Source organism: Paramormyrops kingsleyae, chromosome 11 (assembly GCF_048594095.1).
Source record: "Paramormyrops kingsleyae isolate MSU_618 chromosome 11, PKINGS_0.4, whole genome shotgun sequence".
Classification (NCBI taxonomy): domain Eukaryota; kingdom Metazoa; phylum Chordata; class Actinopteri; order Osteoglossiformes; family Mormyridae; genus Paramormyrops; species Paramormyrops kingsleyae.
In genome coordinates, this window is record NC_132807.1 from 25173716 (window position 1) to 25195806 (window position 22091).

Genomic DNA, 22091 nt, shown 5'->3' on the forward strand with positions numbered 1-22091 from the left:
GTATGTATACCTTAACATCCTAACATCCCTTAACAGCTGTAATATACATGAATAAGAAACATTATATAATAATAACAAACATTATAATTATATAATCATGTAATGTTTGTTATCAAAGTATATTAAAGCTGTTAAGGGATGTTAGGATGTTACGGTATACTTGCATGCTGGTTATGAATGTTCAATGAATGCATTATGAATGCATTATAAAGGTGCACTTACTGTAAAGCGTTACCGAATTAAGTTATGACAAGTAAGCTTTATACTAAAAAAAGACAATTTGGCTTCCCATGCACACATTCACATAACAGTAATAACAGTTTTATTGCCTTGTAAATAGTCTGTAGGGTTTGCAAACTACCCCAATGCATTTGATGTAGCTAATTTTAGGTTTATAATGGAATAATGTAGATTTACCATATGATTTCTTGCTTGAGTCTGAAAGCGTGGGTGTCATGCCAGGTGAGTTAGCAAACCCTGTTAACAAACATGAGCTGTTAAGGTACAATGTTGAGAAACTTAGACTATAGTTGAATGAGAAATGTTATTTTTCTCACGTGACTTATTAGTGGTTTTTAGTTTACTCTTTAGCACTATTTAGTCTAAATAATAGGCAATTTGACATATTGGAACACAATTGTTTGAGATCTGTTTTATTCAAACAGGAAGTGCCACTGAACGAGTCGGTGAACGAATCAGAACGAATCTTAGGTGAACTGAATCAAATGAACTATGTCCAAAAAAAGAGTGATTTTGCTTTTCACTACTCTCCTGTCTGTGAAAGCTGTAGAGTGAAAGAAAATACTCATAAAGTACCGGTACTAATAAATCGGAAAATAGTATTTCAGAGGTGAATCTGAGGTCATCTGCTCGACAGCTAATGTTTAGCTAGAATCACCAGCAAATCGGCAACTGAATGTTTTGAAAGGACAAGAATGAAGCTTTTGGAATGGCCAAGTCCAGACCAGAACCTCATTGAGATATTGTGATGGGAAATGGCTAAAATTCCTGTAAAATGTTGAGCGGGACTGACAAATTAACAGAAAATTATTACTTAATTATTACTTAAGTTAGTTCAGCTGAAGTGGAATGTATGTGTTTGTCACCTGAGGGTAGATTTACCAAATTTTAGGGCCATTTTTATACTGTTATTATCATCTAACCTCCATACCGCCTGGATGGTGAGACAGATGTAAGCTTGACGAAAGTTTTAGTCTTTTAAAGGGTAATAGTAGTGAAATTTGAGTTTAGTCCTATTTAACCAAATAATTTTGTATGAATGTTTATATTGTGAACCCATTAAATATCTACATATTATAATATAATAATGTATATATTTAACTGTATTAACTCCAGAGGATAATGGTTATATGATGACTGTGTGGGTCCCATGTTTATTAAACAATTTATCTACTGTCCTGCCAGCCATGAGCTGAATATGCTAACCCAAATATTTTCACATTTATCGCTTCCCTTCACACAAAACCGAAACAGAATTCCCAGCAGAGGCACACATGTGGCCGGAACAGACGCCAGAAGCGCACAAAGAGCACTGCTGCTAGCTAATGTGCCCACCAGAGCTGTAGGTAGATGCTTAGTGGCTTGAAACGCCCAATAATGCACTCAATTACCGTCTTTCCGTTATTAATCTCGTTAGAACGGACTTGGCATTTACACACAGCAGGCCCTGCGGGGGTGCCGTATTGAAGTTCTCCCTTCAGAAGTCGTCTTTATTGGCAATGAAACTAGGTCACAAAACAGCAGTCGAGTAGCTTAGCTATCGCAGATGAGGGGTCCGAGGCACTGAAGTCCGTGTTTCAGCTTTCAATTACGTTTTTTAATACAGCGACGCTTACATGTATCGTTACGTCGATCTCCCGCGCCACGTCCCATCTGATCATGATCTCATTGTAGTTATTTTCACTCCCGAGCGCCCGTGTGTCTCAAACCGGTCGACGTTGGCGCACGTTAGCAATGGCCGCCGCGTTACCTTTGCTCGGGTTGAGCTCTGCGCGAGCAGGATTTACGTTTCACAGGATGTAACTGGAGCGATTTTAGAAGGGAAACAGGGACATCGAAATTCCGCAACTAGGGCAGGAGGGATGCGTGATGGAAGCTGTGTGGGTCTGTGCCACAGGGAAGCAGATGCTGCAGGCAGGATTCCGGCTTACCAGCTTGTTTCAGTGCAGGGCCTGCAAAAGGCTGAGCACCGAAACACTGACAGGCGGCAGCACTGTCGAGATTGATGTGATCACATTGAGAATTTAAAGGATGAAATCATCAAACGGAAAGATAGGCCTCTATATATGAGCGGTACAACAGAAGGATTAGTGTAGATACTGGCGAGTTACAGCAGGTGCATCGACGGCCCACATCGGCACTGTGATCATGGAGCTGTTTGAGTTACTACTGAGTGCTTCTCTCAAGTGTCCAGTGAAAAAAAATAGGCTGATGGTCACTGATGGTCTCACTAGCAATTTGTAGCTTGACATAAAGATGTATTTTATGATTCCAGAGAAGACCAAATAGAGAAGAAGCAGAAGAAGAGAGCAACGACCTTTTAGGGTAGGGTAGGGAGGATAAAAAAAACTGCAGGAGAATGCGCCAGGGATTTAATAGTTTTTTCACAATTGTTATTTATGTTATTGCATTACTCAGCTAAATAAAAGTCACCATAATGGTCAGTTGTTTCAGATTTGACAGACAGAGTTACGGATCCTGTGAAAGGGAGCCAGCCTCTGCTCCAAGATAAAGAGTGTTTGACTTTGCTGTGAGCTGCAGGGCACCAGGCCTGGGCAACGTCACGAAAAGAGGAGCAGAATCTCCACGGTAACACCCTTGATCGATGGCTATTGAAAGTCAGAGAAGTCGGCCGTGAAAACAAAGCACACTTAAGTGAGGCAGTGGCTTTGTCGTTCTGGGTGCTTGCAGGCCATCTGGGGTTTCGTCGTCCGGTTTTGTGCCTGTGCTTTGAACCTGATCCAGTCCTCACCCAGGCATTGGCCTCAAGTTGTGAAAAATATGCAATTACAGCAAGTAGCAGCTAACCCTTATTCCATGGACTCGGCTTGGGAGCAAAATGGAGCTACTGTACTTCTGTCAGTCACTATTACAATGACAGTGTTGTTTTGTGTAGACCACATAGGCAGAGAGCGTTTGCTGGCTTCATGGTTCAAATGGATTCTGTAGAAAGTGCTGTGAGGTGGGTGTTTTGGGCCCGATAGACTCAGAATGGTGTTTTGGGCTATTAAATGGGTAAAATGTGTCCTGAAGATGCTTTTAGATGTTTTGCAACAGGGAATTCTGAGTATGGTACTTGACTCAAATTGGCTGAACACATAGTGCATGAGGTAGTTTTCTTGAATCAAACAGGGTTTGAAACATTTTTTGGAGTGTTTTAAGGTTATTTACACAAGTGAAATGGGTTATGGAACTGCATCTGTGAGAAGGAGCAGCTGTATATGGAACAACATCTTTATTATAATTGTATATGTACAACGAAACCTTTTTTTGACTTTAGGGAGCTCATAACTGCTTAAATACACAAACATAAGCATACACACAGAGAGTCACCACACTGTCCTCTAAGTGATATCTCCCTTGGCTATAAAAAAAAGATTGCTCGCTAACACAGACATAAATCCTTTCTTTCAGTAGGTGGGGGAGGGAAGGGTGGAAAGTAAAGATACAAAGACAGAGAGCAAGCGAGAGAGAGGAAGGTTGATGTTGTAAAGATGAAGGAGGATAAACTAGGGGAAATAAGAGATGTGGGAGGCGGTTGGACTGACAGAGACGGTTGCTACGGCGTTATGCATTTGATTTCAATAGTCACGCTCCCTGTGGCAGAATCTGGCTATAAATGAACAGTTAACTCAGATTCACTGTCACAAAGGAGAAGGACCGCAGGTGGACAGTGGGTGGCACGGTGATTAAAACCTTTGGGTCAAAGGGTTGTGCTGCTATGCTTTGGTATTTGCCAGTTGGTATTTTCCCTTTTTTAATAACGGGTTGAGTAGGTGGGTGATGTAAGGGTGTATAAGTTTCTTTATCGTACAGCATATGCCACTCATGGAAATTTCTTTTTCACTTTAAGTGTGGTTACATTAGCAACCTTTTCACCATCCCTAAGACAACGTACCAGCTCACTAGCCAAATCTCAATAGCTGCACTGATTTAATTGGCTCCATGATAATTGGCCCCACGATCATATTAATGAACAGTAATAACATTCCCACAAATAATACCTACCTGTTTACTATCCAGTAAAAGCATGGTCAGTCCAGTGATACCTACAGTACCTGTCAAAAGTTTGGACTCGCCATGCTACCTACAGAAGAGAGTGATAGTCACATGACCTGGTCACCTGACCTAATCGCAGTAGAGATGGTTTTGGATGAGTTTGACCAGAGAGTGAAGGAAAAGTGGTCTCCTTCAGAACAGCTTGAAAAGCATCCCAGGAGGCCACCTAATGAAACTGGCATAGAGGACAGGAGTCCCTGGAGCAATCGGGGTTAAGGGCCCAATAGTGGGATCACTCTGCCAACCCAGGGATTTGAACCAGCAACCTTCTGAGTCCCAACCCACAGAGCTGCCCCATTCCACCCCCAACAAATTTTTTTTTTTTGTTTAATATTTTTTTGCCCAGTGCATGATTCCATTTGTGTTATTTAATAGTTTTAATGTCTTTATAATTGTTTTAAAATGTAAAGAATAGTACAAATAAACCTTTCAATGGGCAGATGCGTCCAAACTTGTGACTTTTTCACTGTATTCACTAAACACATGGTTATGACCTATTCATTAATTGTGCGGCTACAGTGAAAAATGTTTCACTGTAGGCATGCAGTTAGTGGATAGGTAATTAGCGGTTCACTAATCACATGACAAATGTAACGGATTGTGCGCTAATCACATGGCAACCGTAATTACCTGTTCACTAATCATGTTGACAGTAATTGGTTGTTCATTGAAAAGTTTGCCCTGTTTACACAAAATATCCGCTGATTTAGCGCTTGGTCATGGTTCGCGGGCGGGGAGGACTGCTCCTGTTCTGGAGTAGCTGTTTGTCTCCCAGTATGCATTGCATGTGACAGTTTGCCCTTTGAATCCTGCTCTGTTTACTCTGGTTAAAGTTGGCGATTACACTGCCTCCCCCCCGATAACCGTCCAACAGCCTGACTTTGTCAGAGTTGGGTTCAGTCATTTCTGCAGAGCAGCACCAATGACTGCTCACTGAGTCCTAAATACAACTTCAAAGTAACAGCTTTTTCAGACTGGAGTAGAAAATTTAGAACACTAAGTCCTTGAGCTCCAATTGTAATGCTAATATCTCTAATACTGCAATAAAATGCTACAGCACTTGAACCTGAAGACGGCTTGTATTTTGTGTCACGGGGAATAAAAGTGTGAACAGCAGGCATGTGTGTTTAAGCTTATGATTTACTAGCAATTGATGCAAGTCCTTCAAACGCGTGTATAACAGATCCGAGTCAAAATTAGAGACAGATTACAGACTAAAACCATATTGGTATGGCTGCTCGGGGACATGCTGGCTATAGCCCTAACGTGAAGGGTCGAGTGTTTTTCCTGTCTGTGTCGGAGTTGTCTTTGCTGATTCAACTCCGGAACCACTGTGCTATGGCCTGATTTGCTTGATGCTGAACTCTTTTGAAATATTCAAGACTTCCTTATTATCTGCTGCCTGAAGTCTTTCATTACCAGATTCCCAGGCCTCCTGTGACCAGTCCCGCTCTCTGTCTTCTTCTGTATTAGTCATTTACACAGTTTATTTGCATAGTCTGAAATGCCAGAGGTCCTATACTAAATGAGCAATGAAGTAGACCAAGACTGGAGAGAGCAGACACAGGCAACGGAAGAAGATGCACTTACAGACATGTACATGAATATGAATACACACACATACACACCTGCATCTGTGCACATTAAGACACACACATTCATGTATATGAAAGGAATTAGTGAGCTGGAAATAACTTTATTGTAGGACTTTATGTAGCTAGATTGAATTAGGCATTAGTGTGAAAAGCCCTTAGAGAGACCGCACTTTATTGCCACTTGGCGGAAAATAACTCTCTTGAACACATTCACCTGCTAATGAGTCCCAAATTTGTCTTTTAAGTTGAATTTGCATTCCTTTTTTCCTTTCTTTCCCTTTCCTTTTTTTCTAGCTGTGTGAGTATATTCACCTCCTAGGTTTAAGGCTCTTTGATTTGTATCAATGTATCCAGCTCTGTGTCAGTTACTCCAGTTCCATAGCTCTTCTTCCAGCTCTGTCAGTTGCCCCAGCTGTATGTTTCTGGCAATATAATGTGGAAAACAACCATAATTGCTTCCTGCCACTCATTTCCACTATATTGATTTAAAATGGACCAGCATACATATAATGGCATAGAAATATAATAGAAAAATAACCATTTAAGACTGACTGGGGAGTGTATTTATATTTGTGTCTCTTCCGAGTGGCTGCAGGCTGTGGCTGGCAATGAAGTACAGAACTAGAAATCAAGCGCAAACCAGTCTTAGCTTTTCATTCGAGAAACATCTCCCTCGAGATTACAGCAGTATCGATTGTTTTTCACCATACCGCCCCTCCAGGCTCCTACTCAGATAAACAGTCCGATTTATTTATAGGGGCTGCAGTTACATTTAATTCAAAAGCACATGTTAGGCATGTAGAGCATAAGCTTGGTGAGACACCAGGATCTGCATCCATCCCTCCAAGCCTTCACTCATATGGGCCGAAATTCCTCCAGGCGCTATGAGTTTGGTTTAGCTTTCAGAGGAAGGTTGGGAATTAATGTGGGGGTAGCTTCCCTCCACACTCCTCGCTGTCTCACTTATCAGTAGTCATGCCACGTTCCATTTAATGAGTTACAGCTTTAACTAGCCCCCAGTCGCTGGTAATGCTGACGTTCAATGGGCTTATTTGCAAGAGGTCCCGTGTCTGTGTAAGCAGGGGAACCATCAGAGGAGCACAGTGCAAACATTAGGGCACCCAGATTGTCCCCTAGCTGTGACCCAGTTTATTTTCTAGATCCCACTTTTGCCTTTGACATCTAAAACCTGCAACAGAGAGATTAAAGAGCAGGAGGAGATGGCTGTTCTGGGAGCGTCATGTGACCGAGTCTCTCCCCCGAATCGACGGCTCACTCTTGCACTCTGCCGTTTATGAGGGTCGCTCCTCTTATTCACTAATTGAAATGACTTTGATTCACATGACGAGCTTCAATTACCCATATGGGTGCTCAGGACTGCCTGTAATTTCACTGTTCACTCCCGTGTAGCAATACACATGGTGCGTTTCGGGCTGGCTGTAGTCAACAAACTGGGTATTGTTTTTGCTCCATTGACCTGCCTCCTATGAGAGCGGCTCTGACGGCACAGAGCCCCCCTCTGACCGCGTGTGCATCCAGAAAGCTACGCTGTCAGGCAGATGTAGATGAGAGTAATATGCAGATATTTATAGAGAGCAGCTGCACATTGGCAGCAAGTAACAGGTGGATCGCGAACAAGGGCATGGACTGGTGACACAGAGGTCACTGGCTCAGGACAAATGTCCCTCAAGCACGTCCTGCTGCAGTAACCCCTGAGAAAAGTGCAGAATTGCTCCCGTAAAATGACCAGCTGTACCGATGCTATGCTGCTTTGGCTAAGAGTGCTTGTCTTAAGACTATGTTATAAATTCTTCTGTAATTTCCTGCCTCGGTATCTCAGTATCTGACTCAGCTGTCCGCCATGTCTCCTCCCCCCCCCCCCCGCCAATCTCCACCCCCAACCGCAGTCTCCCCTATAGGCAGATAAAACAAAGACTTCATTACTCCCTTCTGCATGTCAACAAGCTTTCCCAGTAAAATGAGCCTGGCACTGTTTATACCATGTTCATACTCACAAAATCTCTACTTCCCTACCACAAACAAGTGTCCATCAGGGACAAACATCGTTAATGAGGCTGGGAGCCTCGAGGATCTGTGATCTATTCAAAATGCAGAGGCGCTTAAAGGTCAAGTGTGCAAAGGGCCTTCTCTGGGGGCCTTAAAATGTTAATAAAAATCACAGATGTTTACATGTGTTTTAAATGCATATTCAGATACATTTATTAAATCTTTCCACTAGGATATGGTCCCAATGTAGGATTAAAACGTGAAAAACAAAGGGAACATTGTTCTTGGTCTGCAGACATATTAGTAGTATTTTAGATAAATGTTGTGAGCTAATATGGTAAGTAATTCATTTTGTTTTTATGTATTGGAATGTTTAAATGGTACTTCCACTGCAGAACTGTCCCGTTTCATTGAACACGGAGTAAAATATTTGCCTATTAAATGCAGTGTTTTCAGTAGAATTGTCATTTTTGTCAACACAACATTAACAGTTTGAACAAAATCTTTAATGTTGGTGATACAGTAACGCTGAGATGTCTTCAGCATCACTTACCAGGGAATACAGTTTACATGGTTTTTGTTGTGAAATTAAACCTGTCAGCACCCATTAAGAGAACTATCAATTTTCCAGATGTTTCTGAACATGGGAAGACGTCTGTTTCTGTCTTCAATTACACTTGCTTGTACTGAATGAGCCGTGGTTTTTATGTTTACTAGCCAGATTGATGCCTTGATCTTCCTAGCCGTGCAGAATCAGGTCTTGTTTTCACAGTCTCCATTGCAGTCCTTTGTGTATAACTGAGAGAAAAAATATCCCTTTCCTTTCCTGGTATGGGTGGTTGACTGTGTGATTGAGCATGAATGAGGCAGTAAAGCTCACCGTCTATGAGACACGTTTATTAGGATTTTTCCCTCTCTTTGTTCCTCTCCCAGCTCGGTGGCTGTGGGATCCTTGGGGTAGGAGTGTGGCTGTCGGTGACACAGGGAAACTTTGCCACCCTCTCCTCCTCCCTACCATCCCTGACTGCTGCGAATGTCCTCATTGCCGTGGGGACCATCGTCATGGTGATAGGTTGCCTGGGGTGTGTGGGGGCAGTCAAGGAAAGTCGGCCCCTGCTTCTGAGTGTGAGTATCCTGGATATCTGCCTATCTATCTATCTATCTATCTATCTATCTATCTATCTATCTATCTATCTGTCTGTCTATCTGTCTGTCTGTCTGTCTGTCTGTCTGTCTGTCTGTCTGTCTATCTATCTATCTATCTATCTATCTATCTGTCTGTCTGTCTGTCTGTCTGTCTATCCACAGTTCTGAAATTATTTTTTCACTCATTGTTCGCAATGATTTTGGAAAATTACGTTTTTCACCCAAGTCAGGCCATGATTATAAAGTACCTCTCTCAAATATTGGTAGAAGCTGTCTCTCTTGCACACACAACGCACCCTTAGGGGCAACCGTGCCGGTGTCTCAAGATAGTAATTACCATTGATTTTTGCTATTTTTTTCTGTAACGGTTGTTCTGTTAGCATACTGAATATGTTTCTGAGAAGTTTCATTTATGTCTTCAGTATTGACATATTCTGGCTCTGAGCCGGCATTCTGAGTGCATGCAAGATCCTGCATGTGATGTGGTGGTGGTGGGGGGGGGGTGACCAGAGGCTTCCGAAATGGACGGGCCATTATGGGATGGCAATGTGTGGGACAGTATGACTCAGTGGGAGCCTGAGGCCCAGAGGTGTTGCTCTCTCACTCTCCCCAGTCCCAGTCCCCCAGCTCACGCCGATAGGACTGACATGGAAAGAATAGCTTGCAGTTAATGGACAGGATCCCTGGATCAATTTCTCCTAAGCCTTGATTACATTTGTCCTCATCACACTTCTCATTGATAATGATCACAACTGGAACACCTCAGATGCCGGGGAACCATCATTAGCTTGAATAATGGCTTTCATTTGGCCGGGGGTCTCACTAAACAAAGAATGGAGGCTTAAAACTGAGCTTGGCTTTATTGTATGGTAACAGTCTGCGTATAAATGTGTAGGTGCGCGAGAAGAGTCGTGTCTGTAGTAACTTAAAGGATACAATTTAATGGAAGCCTGAAGCAGAATGGAATGGTCGGTGCTGGGGGGCTCTGGAAGGCAGAAGTTCTGTATCATGAACAGTAGGTGTGAGTAGCGGGTGTGAGTAGCGAGTGCGAGTAGCGGCAGGAAGTGGAGTCAGTAAGTCCCGTCAAAGGCAAACAGTTCAGTCAAACACCTTAATGACACTGACAAAACCTGAGAAGATCTCATTTTCACAGAGGTTTTAATATGTTTTTGCACATTTATTTAGAGGTGAGAGCAAATTATTCGTCATTTTGAGGTTCATTATACATGCAGGATTTTAAAAGGTGTTCAGAATTTTTAAGTCTTCCATCAAAACATATTGGCACAACTGACTTTCTCACAACAGCGAAATATACACATGTGCGTTTTCTGTTCATTCCACTCTACGTACAGCTGTCTGTCAGCTAGATGGGGTCTTTATGCCAGGAGGATCTTATTGACATTCACTGATAAAGATAAAGCCTGCTAAGGTGATCAATCCACATGCTGTGGAAACTTTGCTGGTCCATGTGCACCCAAGTATGAAAAAGACGCCAAGTCTGCTGAGAGAGACAAAGATAACGTGCGATGACTGGCCACGCAGGGGATTTGTTTGAAGTTGACTTTTCCAACTTGACACTTCTCATCTTCTCCTGAGCCTTGACCACAAAGGTGAATGTTGAGTAATACAAAGCCCAGCTACCCTCTCATGGTGCCGGGATTCCAAAGCCATAGAGGGGCACTGAAGTCACCCCCTGCTGTGCGCTGCTGGGCCTGAAGGCCGGCCTGTGCTCTTTGCTGCTTTCCTTTCTTATCATTTCTCTTATTTCAGCAAGAACACTTCACCATGCAGGATATTTTTGCAACAGACTCTTTGAGATTGGCTGCGGCTCTCCTGGTGCACGTGCTTCACTGCTGCTTCCCAGTTGGCATTTGTCGCTCCCATTATCCTGATATTAATTACAAATGACATTTTTAAAAGCGTATTAAGACATCAAAGCTGTTGATGGTTACAATGCACCGGTGCATTCTATGCTAATAAAAATGTAAATTACGTCCCTTTAACGTGATTTGGTTCATTTGTAACCCTCCCCAAACAAATAGTGCAAATTAAATTAGCTAATTCAACTCAAGATAAATCAATTACTGTTTATCTAATTACCTTGCTGTTCGATGGCTTGAAACTATTCAACATTCTTTAATTGGACAATTAATTAATTGTAGTTACTTTTACCAAAAACATATTATGAAATGTAAAACAATGGCTAGAATTCAATCAGAAGAACAATGAGGCCCGGTTATTTAGAACATCCTTCCAGAAATTCAACAGGACTGATTAGGAGTGAGTGCCATTGTGACAGTAGCACAGTAATAATGTGGATCACAGCTGTAACATGCACTGCAGGCGTGATGTGATACAGGAAAGGATATTCAGGGTCCTCCAGAACACCAACAGTTTATATACTTTGTGAAAATGAAGGACAGGTTTAGGGAATCAGTGTGATTAAACTAGACTTCCACTTTGTAGAAGACCCACCTCTTACTCAATAGATGAAATTTCTAGCTTTAATTAAGTTGATTTCATGAAATTAATGTGAATGTGTGCTATGTGAAATAAAGTTCTTAGTTTGTGCATAAGAATAGTTCTCTAACCTTATTTGCAGGGTAGGAAGGGTAGCTTATTACGTAATAATTAGCAAGGCATTTAATTATTTTCTCAATGCTAAACTGAGTCACATAAAGCAAATTGCTAGCTTGCTGATTAATACTCTGCCTCGATGTGGCTGAAATGGCCAGTGATCCAAAACCACGAGACCTTACCTGGTCTTTATACAGCTGGATAGAAATGAGCTTTTATGTGAGGGTCACAAATCATACTTAATAGTGGATTCAAGCATTCCCATAATAAGTAATTTACCTTGTATCAGTCTTGATTAGCAATCCATATCGCGCCTGTCACAGGCACACTGCCACTCAATCAGGATACTACATAAAAGACTGTATAATAGCTGCATTTAGCAGTAATTCAGCAGAAGGAGCAAATACAACTAGGAGGGAAAAAAGATTAAACATTTCTGGATAATATCCATAATTTACTTTTTGTCAGATCTTGTTAAGTCTGCAGATAGATAGACTATGGCCGTCTTCATTACCCGGGCAGCCTGTCGGTCCTCCTGCAGTGAGACAAGCATTATCTCACTAAAAACATATAAAGGTTAAGTGAAGGCAGAGTGTGTAAGGAAATGTCTACAGGTTTATCGTGTAAATAATTTATGAATTATTTTAAAAGCCTCATATAGAGGCAGCTGAGCCACAGCAGGAAGTGCAGTGGAGAGCGGCGCTTTGCAGTGCGTAGAAACGGCTTGCGTTTGCTGGATGGTTCAGGGAAATGTCGCACACATTAATAGCAGAATCAAAACAGATTCATTGTTTCACCCCTATACAGACAACATTCAGTGAGACACTTGGTATTGTATCTATTGAATAGACTGTAATTAGTGTGGCGCTTCCTGATGTATCATTGAGTAAATTGTAATCAGTGACACAATTCCTGTTGTATCACTGAGTAGACTGTGATCAGTGAGACGCTTCCTGTTGTCTCACTTGAGTAGGCTCTATCCAAGGAGATACTTCCTGTTCTATAATTGAATAGACAAATCAGTGAGACACTTCCTGTTGTATCAATTGAGTTGACTAATGAGTAAGACTTCTGTTTCTTTTGTATCGTTTCTGTTTTTGTTTCACCTTCAGGTTGCAATACTCTTTTACTGCGTTCATTTTTGAACTGGGAAGGCAGAATTTCTGTAACTGTATCGCCCCCTGAAGTTGGACTCGGAAAGTTGGAGGAACCTCAACAACCTCGAGCTAAGAATTCATGATGGCTAAACTCTTCATCAACAGAAATGATAGCTGTAGTTATATGCTGTTTGTTAGCTCGTGTCTTAGTGATGTCTCATCAAATTCGTCATACAGTACCGTCCAGCCTTTGTCTGTGGGCATAATGCTACGGTGTTTGTATTCACAAAATACCACATAATGAGTTGTTATCAACTGGTATTGCTAACAATGGCTAACAATAAACGTGGTTAGATCTGGTATTGCTAAATGGCTTTCTGACGTGCTGGAACGTGGTTAATTCAGATGTGATGTCATTCTCAGCTCCAACTTCTGACCTCCGCGGTAAATGGAGCGTAGCTTTAGATAGTGGGAGTAAATCTCATCTCACAAAATTGAAGAAATTAAGGAGCAACTACATTGGCACTTCCACCCACTATTATATCAATAGCTGTATACCTCTATGTAGGGCCTATAAAGTGTAACACTCTCTTCATATTATATATAATTCCAGGGCTATCTATGACACAATATAACGTGCTTAGACAGGATGTGGGTCACACACATTTTGGAAGCGTCAGATATTTTGCTCTGTGCAACCAGGTTACCAGACATGACCTTGTGGGGTTTTTTTATATTGCTGATTTCAGCCCTTAATGGAGTACAGTTGACCCTTCCGCACCATGGGGGTTAGGGATGCAGGTCCCCAGCAATCTGGAAAAACCGTGCAAAATTTTTTGGAAAGCGAAGCGAAAATATATGAGAACCGCGAGATTCACACTTGCCGTCCTTCAAACCACTGCACATGTATTTTACGTATTTATCAGTTACTAAACATTTTGTGTGTCCTCTGCTGGCCGTTGCTTGTTGTCTGCGGCTTTCGCAAAACGGTAGCACTTTACTTGAGGGGCCACAAATAATATAGCATTGTGCTATTACATAAGTATTAATTAACCCCAAGCAAAGTCTTAGTTACATACTAATCTTATGTCCATTGATCATTAATGATTTGTGATACATCTTTTATCTCAAGCATTTAATATATTTGTTACTGTATCTGTTAATTCTGTAGACCTTTGTGAACTACTGATGGAACAAATAATGAATAACACAATTGAAATACTGCTCTCATGTTTATTCATCATTAATGAATGGTGACGCATCTTTTATCTCAAGTAGCTACTATATTTGTCGATGATTTTTGCTTCAGTGGTAACTGAGTTACTACTAAGTATTTGTGCCCCCTCAAGTGAAGTGTTTTGCTGAGACCATGATATATCAAAACCGCGATGGGGAAAGTTGTGATTCAGAGGGGTCGATTGTAATCTATAGTACTGCCTTGGGAAACCAGTGCAATTTGCAGTTAAACCAACTGCATACTATCTCTGCCCAGGAGACAAATCCACAACCGAGGGAGATCTGAGAATGAAAGATATGAAGAGCCCAGAATTAGGAGCAGGTCTTCCTTGTGTATGTTACTTTAGCCCCCCCCAACAAAACTAATGGGGGAGGGGGGTCTGTAAATCTGGCTTTCTTAAACCAGCGGAGTTTGCATTTGCAGTATTTTATTTGTAAAGCCAGTGGTGCTACCGCAGAGGCCAGGCTGTTAAAGTGAGTTTAGTGATGTTTCTGCACAGTAAGTGGTTTTACAGTGCAGTCTGTGCCCTTTAGAGTTACAAGACCTCCATTCTTAATTTAACAACAGGAGCTTGGCCTAAAGGATGCTAGGCAGGCCTGGGTAGTATAGGGGTTTCCCATTCTGCTGTATGGTTCCATCCAGTTACTGATCATCATAATGCTCAGGAACAATGAAGAGCAGCATCCCTACTGTTCTGTAGATTACATCTATTATCTTCTATCCATCCATCCATGTAACACCTTGTCCTGTTCAGGGTTGTGAGGGGTCCAGAGCCTATGGTGCAGGGCAGGGAACAACCCAGGATGGGGTGAAAACCTATTGCAGGTCACACTCACATACCAATCACACCTCAATTAACCTCAGCATGTTTCTGGACTCTGGGGGTGACCAGAGTACCAGGAGGAAGCCCAATAGCAACAGAGAGAGAACATGCAAACTCCACACATGACATGACATGAACCCTGGTCCCAGGGATATGAGGCGACAGTACTGACCACTGTGCCATCGTGCAGCCCCTTTATATTACCTTATTAGGGCCTATGATTCAATTTGAAATTGCTTTTTTTTTGGATGATCTGGTTCACTGTGAATCAGTCCGAGACCCTTTTAATTGCTGAGTACCTAAAGGCAGTGGCAGAGATAATGGATAATTGTGGTAATAGAAGTATAGCCCTTAAGAAACGGCACTTTGCATGAATTCCCTCAGTAAATATTCAGCACTATAATGGGCAAGTGAGCATTTGTATACTATGGGATGTTGGATTTGGAAGAATTTGCCAAGAAGATAATTAATGTAAATGAAATTAAAGGTCAGAGGTCGTCCTTTCCACTTCCTTCTTGTTTAACAGGCAATTCTCTCGTTTGATTCTTCCTTTTTCATTGTGTGCATTTGACTATCTCTCTTCTCCACATTAAGTGCTCTCTGTCTAAAACCAAAAAGGGAAAATGTTGCACTGGCATTACTACATAATGATTTATTTAAAATACTCTAATACAGGGGTCCTGAACTCATTACTCAGAAGAACGTGCTTCTGGATAAACTTTCTCCAAACGATCTTCTTGATTAATCAATTAGGGAAATCGATTTAAATGTTTTAGACTGATGACTCTTTTTGCCCTAAACCAAACATTCCTTTTTCTGTACTTCAGTGATTTGAGAGAAATGCATTACAGATTAAATGGAACTTGGAGCAGTTAAAGCCAGGACAACTTGTTGGCAAGAAGAATCCTGTACTGAGATTGTGTCTTTCAATAGTGTTTCCTTCACTCTCCATAACTTACCCTAACTTCCTCTGTTTTTTTTTGCAGTTCTTCATTCTCCTCCTCTTGATCTTCCTGCTGGAGATTCTCTCTATCATCCTCTTCTTTGCCTATCAAAATCAGGTAAGGATACAGCCCCCAGCCCCTTCTCAGAGTGGATCTCAGTAGAAATGTCAATTTTCCAGAGCAAAGATCCATCCATGCAGGGTGAAACTTCCCCGATTGTTTTTTTGTGTCCTGAAGATAACCCTCCCAATTTAATATAGTTTCCATTTACTGGTTTTTGTAGAGCAAATTCACATTACTTAAATGGACTCCAAGGCATGATTATGGACAATGCATGATGTCCTGTATCCTACAGTGTATGTCCTGCTACAGACTGGTACCTCACAGTATATGTATTGGTACAGCCCTCTATTCCAGAGCATGTGGTTTTGCCCCAGTCTACATTACTGCTGCACTAACGCACCAATGGCCACGTAATTTTGAAGGTTTGATGACTAAATGAACCAGTGGCGACACAATGTAGCTAATCTGATGACCTAATAAGCTGCTGTATTTTTCATTAAGCACATAATAACAGCTATAGTGGGACAAGCATTGCATGAAAGCAAATTGAACGGAATGTGTATGATTGATCAGCAGGCAAATAATACACGTGCTGTTATAGTGCAGCCTCTCACAATGTGTGTGCTCCCGTAGCCGTCGTTCTGCCCTAATACCGTGAGTAAATACCCAGCACTGATCGCGTGAGAAGGAGCCAAGTCATTTTAGACAGTGACATGGCTCGAAATGATAATGAATGGCAGTGGCTCTACCAAATGTAAAACTTATCATCATTATAAATTAATCAATGAACAATCGGCGACTCTAGTATAGCTGGAATTAATCATTTTGGGCTGTGCAGTTGTGGAAAAATAATACATTTGCTCTACATCATTACTATCATCATGGTTTATTTTCCAGTAGCTACACACTGTCATAACCTCATAATAACAGGGTTTGTGCTGTCGGAGCCTAGCGTTCACAATGCAGCGACTGTCATATTCAACAGTTTCTGAAGCTCTGAAGTATGTTGCCTTTTCGTCTAGTATGATGTCACCAGCAGCCCCTCTGTACGTGTGTAAGCACTGCCGCCTGAAAGCCGACCGGTAGCCGACGCCCAGTTTCGTATAACGGTGGGATAATGTGAGGGTAAAAAAATAGGCAGGAGAGCCTCATTTTAGCCGTTCAGCCCATGTTAGCATTTTACGGATTCAATGGGGAGCCATCATTTCGGTCTTCGCCTCTTAATCAAAGTCGGCAAAAATGGCGTTTCCGAAGGTGACTATTTACAAACCTCATTAAATGTCCATATTCCCGGACGAATTTGGATTAATTGGGCTGATGGCTTAATGCACTAACAGGCACACATTTTTAAGGGTTCGGTGGTGCAGTCTATCAAATTGGAATCCAGGCAGGCAGGCAGGCAGACACCATCCCTGCAGTAAACAGTGTGTGATATTACTAACAGCCCCAGAGACCAACGTATGTAGGTTACTGGCCATCAGGATTGGTACTACACACACAGCAGAATTCAGGGGCACGACTGGAGCGTCCTTTAACTTAAGACCAGCATAGCTACATTTGCATGGCTAATTTACGCTAAAGATGGGGAATCCGCACATGTTCGGTGCAAGCTAGTTTGGATGGCTCTCTGCTGTGTGGCAGAGGGGTGAGCCAGAGACCTGTGTCTGTGCTGCATCCTCTGCCAAGGAGAGAGGTTGATGATGGGGGAATTTAATTTGCAGATGCACACTTCTCTTTGAGTGCTTATTAATGGTCTCCTCACTGTGACATAATCACGCCAAAACAAGGCTTTTCCCCGGGCTCTCCTGCCAGATGTCCACAGAGCGGTGAAGTATGGAAGCGGCTCGCCCTCTGCGCTCTTAAACGCCCCTTGTCTTTGCTCTTAGTTCCCGTCGCTTGTTCCTAACTCACCTCACGTCCCAGTGCAAACCCCGCCCACCCCACCCCACCCCCCCACCACGACTCACTGCTGAATTATTGATGTTGTTGTCCTGTTGGGCCCAGGCTCCGGGGGAAAGAGAATTCATTCACCCCCCTCAGAGCAGAATTGCTCACTCATGCCCTCATCTCTAGGCCAGGCGGGACGTACGAAACAAAGGGGGCTCCGGGGATGTAAACAGCCATGAACAACAGCCACACATTGAAGCAAAACGCTACAGTTTGAGGCTTGCAGCCACACTTACAGAACACCCTTTTCCTCCTGGTCCCAAGACTTAGTCCGGGAACAGAACCCTGAAGTGTGCACCTTTGTTCCATTGTTACTTGTTTTTGTAAGAAGAGTGGTGAATAAAATGCATAAAGCGGACGTGGGGGGGTTTGGCAGCTTTATAATAAATGATTAAATGTTAAGCACTGGAAAATGAGAATTAACAGCTCATAATACATTTTCATGTTACAAAGCCTCAATGGATTTTGTCTTTTACTTACCATACTGCTACTCAAAGTGCATTTAAAATGACCCCCCAGTCCTGAAGATGCTATGCAGCAATGCTACTCCCATTTGCCTCTTTCATGTCTAAAACATATTAACCAAACAGGTCCCCCCGATGTCACTAAAGTCAAATGTCAAAGTCAAATTTATTTATAAAGTACATTTAAAACCAATATCTGTTGACTTAAAAACAAACGATGAAAATCACAATGTTTACTCTAGTGAACTTGAAACATGTCCTCTGGAGTGTGTTGAACATTTGACCTGTGGTCTCTGTTGTTGTAGATAGATCACTACGCCCAGTCGGACCTCAAAAAGGGACTTCAGCTCTTTGGCACGGAGGGAAATGTGGGCCTCACCAACGCCTGGAGTATTGTCCAAACCGACGTGAGTACCGTATAGATCTCCCTCAAGTCAAAGGTCAAATTTATTTAAAAAAGTACGTTTAAAAATAACAAAAAAACTAAGAAAAAAATTGAAAAAGGAGTATATGAGAAGATAAACCCACATAAATACAGATAAGAGAGACGTGAGATATCAGGTACACTGATAGATTAGAACACGTCAATTAAAGGGCACTTCTTATGAAGGCTGGCTGATGAAGGGTATAGATGTGATTTAGCTGGTGCTTCCAGTGTTGGAGCAAATTTAAAATGTGGGAGCCTCCCATCTATTGGAACAGTTGATTTATGCAAATTCAGTCGCTCAGTTTAATACAGTACATATTTAGTGATGAAGTACTTAGGGTCACAGCAACGGAAGTGAGAAATCAGAGCAGAAAAAATACTGGGAATTTAGTTCGGTTTGAGGATGGAGTTGTCAAGCTGTCAGTATGGATAACAATTCAGATGTATGGCTTTACACATTTACACTGCCGCTGAAAGGCTTCGGGTTTGTAAACCTGATTTTCAACGTGTCAGAAGCTCAGTCACCGTGTAACAAATGTGATCTCTTTTCATTACAGCAAACACAAATATAAAACACAATTTTAGCACTCTCAGACACGAGAAATACAATTTCTTGAAAAAAATAGACTCTTAATGCTATTAACTGATCAATATAGTCCAGCCTGCTATTAAGTAAGACACATACCACAGATAAGATATATTGCGTATATGCATTGTTGGAGAAACTTGTTGAAAAATATTGTACAGGCTTCATTTTACAAGCAGGTTTATCCTTCTGCTATTTTTGTTCCATTATTTTTTATTGACAGTTATTCCTCTTGCTTGAAAGTAAAATGTATTGTTCATATGCTGAGCCAATTACTCCTTATCTGTGGTAACACTGTTTTTAGCATTCTTCATTACAGTCTCAGCTTTAACAATGTCAGATGTAAGACACCATGAAATTGAAAAAAATTGAAAAACGTGGAGAGGAAAAGAGTGAGGAGAAAGTGTGTGTGTGTGTGCGACAGACAGGCAATGTACGTAGTTTGTTTCTACTCTTGTGGAAGGCTTGACAGAACCCAACATGGCTGTTACTCAGTTCCTATCTTGGGCTGGGGTGTTTCCACTGGGTGTGTGCCACAGTTCCGTTGCTGTGGAGTGACCAATCACACGGACTGGTTCGAGGTGTACAACATGACCCGCGTCCCAGACTCCTGCTGCCTGGAGTACAGTGACAACTGCGGCCTGGAAAACCCGGGGACCTGGTGGACTGCGGTGAGACGCACCACGGCCTGGGAGAGGCGGGCACAACAAAAGATCTATTTATTGCGAGAGATGAATGAAAACTCCAACTCAGTTCCTACGCCCCTGGAGATATAATTTGTTGGGGGAGGGGGATAAATTTTGACAGTCCACATTCCCATTGGCCCACTGGGAGAATGCTTGATATGCCAGATGGCCAGTCCAGCCATGTTCAGCAGTATCCTGATTGGGGCATCAAAGATCTCTTTTTCACAATTTACATTCGTTTTTTTTTTGCCAGACGCTTTTATTCAAAGTGAAACACATTTGACAGATCAGGATCAACCAGTCCCTGGAATAACCGGGGTTAAGGGTCTCGCTCAAGGGCCCAACAGTAATATCATTCTGCTGTTATGAACCAGTGACCTTCCGATCACAAGCACAGCCTCCTAACCAGCAGGTCCACGTGTCATTCTTATGTTTATATACGTTTATATTGTGTTAAAATAATACACTGGTTTTATTCAATGTGCTGATGATGTTGTGTTTTTTTTACAGTAACCATAATTCATTTTATTTATCAATTCAGAAGATTTCAATCGATAGCAAACAGAGTGTCCATAAATTCATTGAGCCTTACCACGTTGAAGCATTTGGAAACAACGGAGCTGTCTGATTATGTTATTGAAATTTACTTCCAGTTACTTTTCCATCTGACAGCTGAGCCTGTGCAGACCATCTCTCCCGGGACTCCAAGGATCGGAGATTAAATAAATCAGAAATAGTTTTCTGCACAATATCCCCATACAGTACCTCCCACTTTATAACACACTGTCAACAATAGCTGCATGTAGCTTGAAAACAGAATATGTAAAGCCACTCTACAAATCTCAATCAGTTATTTTCAGTCCCAAGTGAAAATATAACCTGCATTATTTTGAAACAGGTGCAAAGGTATTAGCAGATACAGACAATATGTAGTTGGCAGTCTAGTCATGTCTTGCACTCACCAAAGGCCTCTGTTTCCTTTCCATGTCGGCCTTGCCTTTGATTTTCTATCCATCAAATGATATATACATTTTCCAAAAGCTTATCCAGTGAAGGTTCGTAGAGGGAAGCAGAGCCGCAGTGGAGGGCACTGGTCATGGTCACACCCTGGATGGGATGCTAGCTCACTGCATTACATGAGGACATGCACGCAATCGCAAGCATACACTAAAGGCAAATGAGAGATGCTAATTCAACTAACTGCACATCTCTGGACCGCAGTAGGAGGCCAGGATACAGAGGGGAGGCAGATGACATAAAGAGAGCATCCAAACAAGCCTGGAGGTGTCAGCCGTCAGTGATACCCAGTGCCTCACCACATTGCCTCCCTTTGAATTTGAAAAGAAGAAAATATTTGAATTTTAAACTCCGGTGCATTGGGCAGGCTTATTACTGATTCTGTTTTTTTTCCCCTCTTCAGAAATGAAAAGTAGGAAACAGATTTTAGATTAATTCTGTGTATAATTTCCTCGTGATACTCGTGCATAGCAAACAAGGAGGGACCCATTCCATCTGCTCATACCTGAAACATTCGACATTAATTTAATGGGAAACTCACAGGATTGCTGACGGTACTAATTAAACCACAGCTCATTAAAGTCACTCTTTAAATAAGCACCTTAAGAAGCAATCAAGGAGTTATTTACTCACGAGTAGTTATTTCTTAATATAAACATAAAAATATTTCTTGAGAATGTATTAAAAATAGGCACTTAAATATAAAGAGTACAATATGTGGTTGGGACTTTTTTTATTGCTTATGCTAATTAAAACATTTTTATTAGACGTGGTGGTTATGATAATTAGAAATCATGCCTAGACATCATTTTTTGATCTGCGTTGTGTGTGTCTTTCTTATGGTGTCCTGTTTGTGAGCATCTGTTTCAATCCCTTACATGTTCCGTGTTTGTGTGCTCTTCAACCACGGGCGTGAATAATGTGCGAAGCGTGTTCCCCCTTGCACCTGATTGATGTGTGTGCGTGTTTGTTTCACCCACAGCCCTGCTATGAGCGTGTGAAGGGTTGGCTGCAGGAGAACCTGGTGGCCTTGTGGATCTTTGCCTTATGCACAGCCCTGACACAGGTATGACCACCAGTCCCTCATGGAGCTCTGCTGCATGATGTAGATATTCTTCAATGCCAGGAATTGCTACTTTACTCAAAAAAAAATGATAAAAGCTTAACAAGTGAACC

The 22091-nt window shown here is 41.9% G+C and overlaps 1 protein-coding gene across 3 annotated transcripts in view; it reads left to right on the top strand.

The window, feature by feature from the left end:
• The window catches only part of tspan4a (tetraspanin 4a), a 41879-nt gene that overhangs the window by 16466 nt on the left and 3322 nt on the right, over positions 1-22091 (top strand). For all 3 annotated transcript variants that reach the window (XM_023819644.2, XM_023819643.2, XM_023819641.2), the window contains 5 exons: positions 8835-9026; positions 15768-15842; positions 18505-18606; positions 19752-19883; positions 21898-21981. In XM_023819644.2, the coding sequence (XP_023675412.1) occupies positions 8835-9026; positions 15768-15842; positions 18505-18606; positions 19752-19883; positions 21898-21981 (585 nt within the window). The remainder of the gene's footprint in view (positions 1-8834; positions 9027-15767; positions 15843-18504; positions 18607-19751; positions 19884-21897; positions 21982-22091) is intronic.